Source organism: Tetrapisispora phaffii, chromosome 12 (assembly GCF_000236905.1).
Source record: "Tetrapisispora phaffii CBS 4417 chromosome 12, complete genome".
Lineage (NCBI taxonomy): Eukaryota > Fungi > Ascomycota > Saccharomycetes > Saccharomycetales > Saccharomycetaceae > Tetrapisispora > Tetrapisispora phaffii.
Window position 1 is genome coordinate 142,721 of NC_016531.1, and position 12,107 is coordinate 154,827.

Here is a 12,107-nt window from a genome sequence, read left to right on the forward strand (position 1 = left end):
AATTTAGATAAATTAACTAACTGGAGCAGACAAACAAAAAGAGTAGAAGTCCAGGATTGAGATACGCCAAAATTCAGTGCGAAGATATCTACATAAGAAGCATTAAACTTGAGAATGAACAACAACTGGAAGCTTCAAATGCCTACAATTAGTCAATTACATTATATCAATTCAGTAGTGTAGTTGCCTACTAGCAATGGATATTTTGCTATAAAAAGAATTCGTGTCAAACTTTCATGCTCTCGTGGACGTTTTTGATGCTTAAAATTTTTTAAAAACTTTTTTTTCATTTTACTTTAAATGTTTTATATTTTTAAGCAAAAACATGGAGAGAAGGAAGATAATGATGATGTTGAAGAGATATACGAGCAATATATATAACAAGGTAAATGGATACATTTAATGAACAACCTCGAAACTAAAAGAGTAATTTTGAGTAAAATGGGAAACCTTTATTTTGGATTGTTTAATGTCTCATTCAGTTTAAGGTATTCCATACTCTCTCTATTTCGTTACTTAGTTACTGAATGTAATCTTTCTATATGGTTTGAATCGGTTTTAAACAAGTTATTTAATAGAAACCAATATTTGTCTTCTCTAATTTCATGACCTTTTCTTATTGTAATATAAGATGTAATTGAAGTTATGTTAAGTACGTTAAGTATGGGTGATGTACTATATTTTGGTTCATATTGGGTGTTAACCTCAATATGAACGTTCTTGCATTATTGCAACTTAACGCTAGAATGAGTGAATGAGGCGGATGCTTTTCTCTTGTTAAAAAGAATTCTAGAAATATGTCAAAAAAATGTTCAAGGAGGGTGACACCGGTATTTAAGACACCATTCCAGTAAAAGTTATCTTAGTGTTAATAAGTAAAGTAAATGTAAAGCCATCACTAGCAAATTTTTAGAACTTGCATTAAATAATATATAAGAGTATTGTTTAGTTTTGCTTGCGGTAGTATTTGAATGACAGTTTGATGATTTATTCTTATTGTGAACTTCGGTAATTTTCAGTTCTATATCTTCAAAAAAAAATTATTAACAACAAATTCTATATAATGAATACTTTTATATTGGGTGCCACTGGTTTATGTGGTAATGCGTTCTTAAAATATGCAAACAAATCAGATAAAGTGAGTCAAATTACAACTATAACAAGAAGAAAGTTAGCTGATACATACGACAACAATACTAAAATTAATCAAATTATTAATAAAAATAGTGAAGAATGGGTGAATGAAGTTCCAAAAGGTTTGGATGTAGTATTTACAAGTTTGTCAACAACCAAAGGTGCTGCAGGTAGTCTTGAAAATCAATATAAAATTGATCATGATTTAAATTTGCAATTGCTTGAAAAAGCTAAAGAAAATGGTTGTAAAACTGTTGTTCTAATTTCAAGTTCAGGCGCTAATGAACATTCTTGGGCAGGCTATTTAAAAATGAAAGGTGAAATCGAAAGAGATGTTACAAAATTAGGTTTCGATCATACCATTATTTTAAGACCAGGTGTTTTATTAGGTGAAAGGGATTCCCAGAATTTCAAAGGTTTTGGAAATAGTTTTGCTTCTACAATTGGTTCTTTCTTGTATGGGACTAGATTTCAATCTCTGGGTTTTGACCCAATTTATGGTGATGATGTCGGAAAAGTCAGTTTACATTTGGCTGAAAATGCTGAAAATGCTGAAAAAGTTCAAATTATTGGTCCAAAGGAATTACTAAATTTATCTAAGACTTTATAATCCATTTATTTACTCTAGTATGTTTTAATATTAATTGAGCTATAAACATTTCACACGTTACGAAATCGTATATGTTTTTGAAAAATTAAGAAATATTTCAATCCTATAGTTTGTTATACAGATTGTTCTGAAACATATCCTAAATATTTCTTATCCCAATTACTTTTAAGTACATAATTATATATGTCATAGACATACACATTTTAATAATATAAATTACCTTATCAAATTAGCATATTATGGGCATCGCATTGCATCAAAATTTCTTAGAAATTTCTTCAATCAAGCAACCCACCCACACGCAAAAAAACATTCCAACATCAATTTATAGAATACAGTTATATGATAATACGAAAAAAAAACATTATGTAAGGTTTTATAGATTGAATAAATTATAGTGACGGTTTGATTTTACTTCTTATTTTACCATCATTGCTTGTCAATATTTAAAAAATTTGTCATATTTTGATAAGTACAATATAGCTTCTTTAAATTGAGAAGTCATCGAAATATCGATAATACGTTTCTGGTGGCATAATGTTAACTGATGGGCTGTTAAATGAAAATTATGGTATCGTTATAGATGCTGGTTCATCAGGGTCAAGAATTCATGTGTATAAATGGAATAATAGTAAACCGGATTCAGAAGATGCCCGGAACTCAGTGCCACAGATACATCAAGAAGCTGATTGGACATCCAAGACTACACCAGGTCTTTCGTCGTATGAAAAGAAACCACATAAAGCATTCAAAAAGCATATAAAACCACTCTTGGATTATGCAGAAAAGATTGTTCCAAAAAATAAAATAAAAGAAACACCTGTATTCATCCAAGCTACAGCAGGCATGAGACTGTTACCAGAAAAGAGACAACAACAAATTCTATCTGATCTCTGTGATGGATTCAAACACTCTTCAAATTTCTTAATGAAAAACTGTGAAGCTCAAATTCAAATAATTGATGGTGAAACGGAAGGTCTATATGGGTGGTTAAGTTTGAATTATTTAAAAGGAATGTTTAACAATTATGATGCCAAATCAGACACACATTTTACATTTGGTTTCATGGATATGGGTGGTGCTTCTACTCAAATAGCTTTTTCACCAAGTGATAAAGAACAGGTAAAAAAGCATAAAGAAGATATTCCAACAATATACTTACGAACCTTGAATGGTGAGATTCAGAAATGGGATGTTTTTGTAAGCTCATGGTTGGGATTTGGTGCTAATCAAGCAAGGAAAAGATATTTTGCACAGTTGGTCAACTCTCTGCCAGAAAATGTTAATGATTACGATGATGATAACTATGCAACAAGAAAAATATCTGATCCCTGTATGCCAAAAGGATGTGAATCAAAATTTGAATTATATGATAAAAAATTTACTGCTGTTGGTACTGGCCACAGCGAACAATGTGAGAAATTAATATACCCTTTACTACTGAAGCAATTGCCTTGCATTGATGAGCCTTGTTTATTTAATGGAGTCCATGCACCACAAATAGATTTTCTGAATGATAAATTTGTTGGAGTATCAGAATATTGGTATACTGCTAATGATGTTTTCAAATTAGGGGGAGAATATAATTTTCAAGACTTTAGTTCAGGAGTTAAAGAATTCTGTAATAGTAACTGGTCAGATATCAAAAAGAAAGGTGACGAAGGCTATTATAACTCCATTCCTGATTCGTACTTAGCAGCTTCGTGTTTCAAAGCCAATTGGGTATTAAATGTGTTACATGAAGGTTTTGGTTTGCCATTTGAGAAGCCAGCTGATGCATCCCAATCAATGGTAGATCACCCAACATTTCAAAGTGCCGAGAAAATAGATAGCCATGAAATTTCTTGGACATTGGGGAGAATCCTTCTATATGCTTCTGGAAGCATTTTAGCAGGCAGCAAAGATGCTATCGTCGGTATTCAACCAAGCAAACTATCTGCTCAGCACTTTGGCAAGAAGTTCATACCCGGAAGTCTTGAAGATTTTTCTAATCAAATAGAATCCTCGATTGGTGCTATCTTTAACAAATTGGTAGTCGTTTTGCTGGTGATTTTCATAGTATGTTTTATGCTATTGAAACTTAAAATAATTAACAAATCAGATCTTCCTCCATTTATTAATAGCATTCATGAAACAGTACAAATGAAAATAAATAGTTATTATCATTATAATAGGATGGTAGATTCTTTATCGAATTTGGAAGAAGGTATATCGATGGAAGCTAGTAATTATGTCACTAAACCAACACGAGACATAGATCTGAAATTAAGAAGCAAAAGTATGCAAGGCCTAGATGAAATTTCTGCGAAACATGGAATGGATTTTGGCTTGAAAGTACGGAGCAAGACACATGTTGGAGCACCATTTAATAAATCTAGAAACGATACTTCTCCTACTAGTCAAGGGAAATTAAAAACTGCATTCTCATTAGCTGATTTTTCTAAATATAAATTAGAAAAAATAACGATTAGAATTTGTCATTTTTGTTTGTTAAAAAGTTCACTATCAAACATAATGTAATAGCGACATAAACAATAAATCATCATATCATTAAACAACCATAGAACTTTTAAATCAATAACTCTATTTAATAATAAATGATTGTGACACTTTTCTCATGATTCAATAATAAATATCCTTATGTATGTCTCTCTTCATCTGAAAAATCTTTTTTATGCGGCAGAAAACTATTTCCCATAATGATCCTTAGATTCGGCGCATAAAAAATTTTCATCTCAGCGATTTGTAAAATTAAAGTCGATGAGATGAGTATATATATATATATGTAAATTAGTTTATATTTTAAGTCAGTTCAATAGTATATAAATTATTTAATAAAGTATCGAACAACACCAGATATCTGAGATAAGCTGGACACTATAACCATATTATTTTAAAATGAGAGTCAGAAAGAAGCAATCCAAGAGAACTTCTACCCGTATGAAAGAGGGTATCAAGAAGAAGGCAGCTGCTCAAAATAGAAAAGAAAGAAAGTTAGCTAAAAAGGATGTGACTTGGAAGTCCAGAGGAAAGAAGGATCCTGGTATTCCAGCTAACTTCCCTTACAAAAACAAAATTATTGAAGAGATTGAAGCTAAGAAGATGAAGGATTTAGAAGAAAAAGAACTTGCTAAACAACAGAGGTTAGAAGCTAAGAAATTGGCACTGGAGCAAGGTGAAACGATTATGGAAGATGGTATGGAGGAGGATGACGGTCAGAATGGGTTGGCAGCTTTGGTTGCATCTGCTCAAGAAGCAGCATCTAAGTATGATGGACACAGTAATTTCGACGAACCTGAAGAAGAGTTGGACGTTGTTGATTATAACATTGATTTTTATAATGACAATGATGAAGGTGATACTGAATTGGAGAAGTCAAGAAAGGCTTATGATAAGATATTTAAAACAGTTGTGGATGCATCTGATGTTATTCTTTATGTTTTGGACGCTAGAGATCCAGAAGGAACTAGATCTAGAAGAGTTGAACAAGCCGTTTTACAAAGTCAAGGTAAAAGATTGATTTTGATTTTAAATAAAGTTGATTTGATTCCTCCTCATGTATTAGAACAGTGGCTAAATGTCTTGAAGTCTAGTTTCCCAACTATTCCTTTGAGAGCAGCTTCTGGTGCTACTAATGCAACCTCTTTTAATAAAAAGCTCACACAAACAGCCACAGCATCTGCTTTAATGGAAGCATTAAAGAAATATTCTAACAACAGTAATTTGAAGAGATCTATTGTGGTTGGTGTTATTGGTTATCCAAATGTTGGTAAATCATCTGTTATTAATGCATTAACTTCTCGTCGTGGTGGTTCTTCCAAAGCATGTCCAGTTGGTAATCAAGCAGGTGTCACTACTGCTTTGAGAGAGGTTAAAGTTGACAACAAGCTAAAGATTTTAGATTCTCCAGGTATTTGCTTCCCAACGGACAATAAGAGGAAAACTAAAAAAGAACAAGAGGCTGAATTAGCTCTATTGAATGCTATTCCAGCTAAGCATATCATAGATCCATATCCAGCTGTTTTGATGCTAATAAAGAGACTATCAAAGTCAGATGAAATGACTGACAGTTTCAAGAAATTCTACGAACTGCCAGCAATTCCTTCAAATGATCCAGATACCTTTACCAAGCATTTTTTGATTCATGTTGCTCGTATGAGAGGTAGATTAAGTAAAGGTGGCATACCAAACTTAGAAAGTGCAGGTATATCTGTACTGAGTGACTGGAGAGATGGTAAGTTTTATGGATGGGTTCTTCCAAAAGCCTCTAAAGACTCTATGGCTACTGGTACAACCTCTACTATAAGTTCTGGTGCTACCCAAGAACCAGCCAAATCTGAACAAACTACTATTGTATCTGATTGGTCGAAAGAATTTGATTTGGATGGATTATTTGCATCTCTTGATAACGCTATATCTTCGTCAAAAGAAAATGAAGATTCATTAATGGAATAAGTATGTTTTTATAGACAATTTCCTTAATGAGGTTCAATAAATAACTGTATATTATCGTCATTAGAATAAATATTTTGTAATAACTAGATCTGCAAGCTCGCTGTAATAGTTTAATATCTCTGTCATTATTCTAATTCTAATAACTAATCAATTATTTTCTTGTCGTTGTTGCCAATATTTTTTTTTAATATTACAAATAATTCATCTATAGTGTCCTCACTATAAAATATAAATATATTGAATCTAAAGTTAAATAGAAAAAAATATAATTACGATGATTTGGATGTAATAAAAAAAAATAGTAAAACAGCAGTAATGAACAGTTACTTTGTTCATTACTGTTGTAAACGGAGTGGTTGTGTCTAGATGCAATGATATTGTATCCAGGAGATAAGGTTTAACTTATTTGAAAAATGAAGCCAAAAATTCTCTACATGGTCTAAATGAATTCTAAAGCGAATTCATTATAAGTTGACTATGAGAAGATGGGTCAGGTTAAAAGTAAATTTCAACCAGCAAAAACACAATCTCGGACGAATCCTCACTGATTTGCGTATTTCCCATGCATAAGGATGGTTTCTTTTCCAATTGATAAACAACTTACGCAATTAATAGTTACTAATAACCTCTTAATCTTATAAACTTCTATTGTATCTATATATATATATAAGAATTAACTTCTGAATAAAAAAATTTTACTAAGTAAGAATACGTATCATTATTTACGAGTAGTGTTTTTATATTGAACATCACAATGGTCAATTAATGTAAAGTTCCGACAACGACATATTCATGATTATGGGACCTTAACATTAAAAATCAGCATCTTAAATATAACGTAAAGTCAATATGTTATGTTATTTACTTTTATGATTTGTGTATTCGCTATTAGTGCTATATCTGTTCGTAATCATTCTATATACTGCACTGTTGCAATATAATATTCAGGTGCATTTAGATCTTCGTAAACTTCTAGTTTCGACAATGGTAAATAGTCGGACGCCACGTACTATGACATAAGAAAATGCAAGGAAGGTCTTTTAAATTTTTAATGTTATCGATATCCTCCAGTCTTCTGATTTGTTCATTTGTATACAATATATTTAAATATATAACTTGGAATGAAATATAATGATCAGTGACAAGAGATTGGGAAATTGCTTAAACCAGTTGATTGTTTCGAATAAACAGCATAACTTTTAATGACATCTTAACTTATTGCACCAACAGACACATTGTATAACTATGGATCATTGTCCAATATTAATATTACTGGCGTTGTGTTTTTAATCGATCAATATATACATCTTCTTACATCTCAATCGATCTATCCAATTTTCCCAGGAAAGAGAAGAAATTGCGTAGAAGCGTTTTCGAAATTGAAAGTTAAAAATGATGAAACAAGCGAAAGTTGAACATAGAAAAGTTCAAAAATATAACAAAATATAACAAAATACATACACATTAATTCTAGTTATAGTAAAAATATTCAGTTTTAAGGTTGTAGTTTTCCTTAGCAGACACATTATACTAACATTAGCTTAATTTATTTAGAATCTAAAGAATCCCATACATATACATCTATATATATATACTTTTTAAGTTATAATCTACGTATCATTATCGACTATTACAGAGGACACGATAGCACAGCACAGCACAATACTGAATAGCGCAACTCAATAATCTTACCTTGAGAAGAATATAGGAAAACAATTGCAATAAATTTGAAAAATGGTATTGGAAACTGAATATTACGATTTATTAGGAATATCGACAACTGCTACAGATATCGAAATTAAGAAAGCTTATCGTAAGAAATCCATTAAAGAACACCCAGATAAGAATCCTAATGACCCGTCTGCCACTGAAAGATTTCAAGCTATTTCAGAAGCTTATCAAGTATTAAGTGATAAACAATTAAGATCCAATTACGATAAGTATGGTAAAGAAAAAGCTATACCTAGTGGTGGTTTTGAAGATGCTGCTGAACAATTTTCAGTGATATTTGGTGGTGATGCTTTTAAACCTTATATTGGTGAGCTGACATTATTGAAGAATTTACAAAAAACTGAAGAACTAAGTGCTCAAGATGAAGAAGATAAGAAAAGAGAAGAAGAAGAAGAACGAAAAAAAAATGAATTGGAGAAAGAAAAGAATGACATGTCAGGGAAACATATTGACAATAAGAATTCCGATCAAAGTAATGATACAAATAATGAAACTCATGGTCCAATAAAATTGGCTTCCCTTGCTGGCTCTACGGCTCCACTGAAGAATGATATAAGTGAAAGTGCTAATAATAATGTTTCTGAAAGTGACAGGAAAGAAGAGAAAAAGAAAAAGACTAGAATTGAACAATTTGAAGAAGAACAACAGATTGAAAAAGATAAAAGCATTGAAAAATTAAGTCAAACTTTAATAGAGAATTTATCAATATTGACTGAAAGTATTTATGATGATGATTGCAAGAAATCATTTGAAAAAAAATTTGAAGAAGAAGCAAATTTATTGAAGATGGAATCCTTTGGGTTAGATATTTTGCACACAATAGGTGATGTGTACGTCGAAAAGGCAAGGATATTCCTAGGTTCCCAAAATTTATTTGGTTTTGGCGGTATGTTACATTCAATAAAGGCTAAAGGTAATGTCGTTATGGACACTCTGAGAACTGTATCAGCAGCTATTGATGCACAAAATACAATGAAAGAACTGGAAAAAATGAAAATCGCAACAGAATCAGATGAACCAATAGTTGATAAAAATGGCAATGAAGAGGTGAAACCAACACAAGAAGAAATGGCACAACAAGAGCATTTGCTTATGGGTAAAGTTTTGTCAGCAGCGTGGTATGGTTCAAAATTTGAAATAATGTCCACATTGAGAAGTGTTTGCGACAGAGTATTTGAAGATAAAACCGTAGATAATAATACGTTAATTAGAAGAGCTGAATCATTAAAAATCATTGGTAAAGTTTTTCAACGAACTGTCAGAACTAAAGTTGAACAAGAAGAAGCTCAAATTTTTGAAGAGTTGGTGGCAGAAGCTAGTAAGAAAAAAAGTAAATCACAATAGAATACTTTAGTATTATAAAACTAATGGAAACTTTATAGTTGGAGAACATTTCACATATTTAGTAATATCGTTTTAATGACATGATTTGCTAGCATATAAATATTTAATTAATTCCTTTTCTATTTAATGGACACCTTGAGTGAGGAAAATACGTAAATTCAACATCTAATGACTAGATATAGAAGGGTGAAAAGCACTTTCTTCTATAATTTTTTAAGACGGTTGTCAAAATTTCTAGAATGGTATTTATTTTAATGTAGTTATTTATTTTTAACTACTTAAATAAATGATTGTTACTTGCATATGACATTATTTTATTAAAATTATCTAAATTACAATTATATGCTTCTGTTTTTCTGATCTATAAGAGTCCCGTTTTAAATTATCTATAATAATAGAGCTGCAACTGCCGCGACAGCAGCACCTAAACCAATACTACGATTAATGGCATTGTTTTCAGTTTGTTGATAGACAGCATTGGTAGAAGAACTGGCATCTTGAACTTTACCGGATGTAGAGGTGGTATTGGAGAATAGAACACTAACAGACTTAATACTGGATACTTGAGCAGCGGTAGCAGCAGATGAAGATGTAATAGAAGTAGAACTAATAGCAACTTCAGTGTTAGCTACTGCAGTAGTTTGGGCGGCAGCGGTTGTGGAAATAGTTTGAGCGGCAGCAGTCGTTGAAGTTGTTTGAGCGGCAGGAACTTCGTTGAAGGTTGAGACTAATGGTAATAATCTGGAAGAGTACCATGGTAAAGCGGTCATCATCGTGGAGATTTGGCTCATATCTAATTGAGCTAATAAAGTGGTGTAGGAGTCATCAGTGGCGGTTAACATTTCACCGTAAATGTCGAATAAGGCATCTGGGATATCCATTTGACCAACTAAACCAACGTAATCATTTAAATTAGCACCGACATCAGTTAGTAGAATTTCCATTTCTTGAATTTGTTGTTCGGTGGTTAGGGCACTGGCAGAAGCAGCAACGGCTAATAATGTTAAGAATTGAGTCAATTTCATTGTTGATTTGTATTGGATTAGATTATTTTATTTTGAAATTTTTATTAGGAAAGATATAATAATTTTTAGATAATTTTAAGAGAGATTCAAAAATATTTTAAAAAGACCTTTGACTGAAACTATACAACGCTATTTATATAAGACTAAAGGTCCTTTTCTTGTTTCAAGCAAATGCTCTTTCATACTGCATGAACAAATCTTGCATACACGGCTAATCGCTTGTACTAAATAGGAATAGTAATTGAAATTACCAAATTAAACGATATTCATTTTTATTGCTGCAGGTTTTGATATTTCCTACAGGTTAGAATATACTGAGAATAAGGCACTGTCTTGAATGAACATACATCCATACTTTACCGACGCCATGGAGATAACTCCAGTTATTTAATATATTGTTAAGAAGAACCTAAGAATAAGTTTTTGTATAAAAATAAGCAAAAGTTCTTAGCCATCCTAATATAATGCACATTTTACACATTTTTTATTTAAGAAACAATTTTTCATTTACTGTCGTTTAAGTTACTTTTTAAGATCTTATATAGATATGTAACATTTCTGTGTGTCGCTTGCGCACTCTCAATTGCATTTCGTAAGACAATTAATACAGTGAAAAAGAGAAAATAAATCGAACTCAAATGGATATTCTATGATCGTTAACTGTCTTGTTTTGGAAGCTAACGTATCAGTGTATCAGTTAGAGGAGAACTAGAGCCTTCTAAATCTCTAAACATTTGCAAATACGTATCGTTGCGAACTTCCATTCAGAGACGAGTTTTCCCAAAAGGTAATCGTTGTGCCTAGCAGAGAAAGGACGAGTTCTGCGTGTTATATCTAAGTTCGTTAATTTTTTATTAACATGTACATTAAATCTTATTTTCACCTCAATAAATAGGTATTTCTGCCTATTTTAATACTCGTATTCTTCTAAAAAATAGATATACTTTAGACTACTATGCAAAAAAGAATAGCTGGTATAATTTTTTGGTCTTTTTTTCAATAACGTGGTGGTGCCAAACGAATATTTAATTCCCCAATGAAATAGTGTACTATTCACATCACCCATCCAGTCATCGAATTTTTAGTTGTTGTTCATAACATTTCTTGCTATAATTTACAGTCTTCTACTTTTCTTGTTGAAAGGAAGTTGAACCATGTACCACACATTTACTGACTCTATATGGAATCTCTAATATTTGAAAAATTTATTTATTGCCATAACATCTCTTATCACACCTCTTTTCTTCAGGTATTCAAAAGTCAGACTGTAATTGTTAACTCAGAGGGAAGGAAAGGTTTCCTAGGTTCGTTCAAATACATTACCCATTTTTAACAGCAAGTCTAAAACACATCATTTGCAGAAGCACCCATCTTTCCAAAAATAATCAAAACAAATGATTAGAACTGAGCTTGTTGTAAAAGGATTGCTATAAAATTTCACCTCATCGCATCTCATGTGGCTTCTTCTTCAAATCTATTGAATTCAATGTTCCTCTCAAACGAGAAAAATAAGGTACGCGCAAGGTGCATCAGTGTTGTTACTCTTCAGCGACCATTGTTAAAAAACTTACCTTCGTTTAAGGAACCTTCCAATTATTAAATGTTCTTATACGTATTTAAGTGTTACTCATAGCAGTTCGATAATGAATGTTCTGATTAGTAGCGTAAAGAATAGTTAAACGAACTTCTCACACAGAACTTAGAATGAACTGATACTCTGCAATGATGATATTTTACAAACCATTTTGTTAATAACATATAGTTACTACTATTATTGCAAAATTTTAATGCAGTGAATTGTTTTTTTA

The 12,107-nt window shown here is 31.6% G+C and overlaps 5 protein-coding genes across 5 annotated transcripts; 4 read left to right on the top strand and 1 right to left on the bottom strand.

Annotated features, from left to right (window-relative positions):
• Window positions 1-1,063: 1,063 nt before the first annotated feature.
• Window positions 1,064-1,744, top strand: FMP52 (Fmp52p; the record flags this gene model as incomplete). The annotated part of the gene is made up of 1 exon (XM_003687818.1): window positions 1,064-1,744. The coding sequence occupies one exon, from the start codon at window positions 1,064-1,066 to the stop codon at window positions 1,742-1,744; it is 681 nt and encodes a 226-aa protein (XP_003687866.1).
• Window positions 1,745-2,281: 537 nt separating this feature from the next.
• On the top strand, window positions 2,282-4,264 carry YND1 (apyrase; the record flags this gene model as incomplete). Its single annotated transcript, XM_003687819.1, has 1 exon — window positions 2,282-4,264. One exon carries the CDS (start codon window positions 2,282-2,284, stop codon window positions 4,262-4,264), a length of 1,983 nt encoding a protein of 660 aa, XP_003687867.1.
• Window positions 4,265-4,642: 378 nt separating this feature from the next.
• Window positions 4,643-6,199, top strand: TPHA0L00780 (GNL3/Grn1 family GTP-binding protein; the record flags this gene model as incomplete). Its single annotated transcript, XM_003687820.1, has 1 exon — window positions 4,643-6,199. The coding sequence occupies one exon, from the start codon at window positions 4,643-4,645 to the stop codon at window positions 6,197-6,199; it is 1,557 nt and encodes a 518-aa protein (XP_003687868.1).
• Window positions 6,200-7,933: 1,734 nt separating this feature from the next.
• On the top strand, window positions 7,934-9,274 carry DJP1 (Djp1p; the record flags this gene model as incomplete). Its single annotated transcript, XM_003687821.1, has 1 exon — window positions 7,934-9,274. One exon carries the CDS (start codon window positions 7,934-7,936, stop codon window positions 9,272-9,274), a length of 1,341 nt encoding a protein of 446 aa, XP_003687869.1.
• A 386-nt stretch (window positions 9,275-9,660) lies between these two features.
• On the bottom strand, window positions 9,661-10,299 carry TPHA0L00795 (SRP1/TIP1 family protein; the record flags this gene model as incomplete). Its single annotated transcript, XM_003687822.1, has 1 exon — window positions 9,661-10,299. The coding sequence occupies one exon, from the start codon at window positions 10,297-10,299 to the stop codon at window positions 9,661-9,663; it is 639 nt and encodes a 212-aa protein (XP_003687870.1).
• Window positions 10,300-12,107: the final 1,808 nt, after the last annotated feature.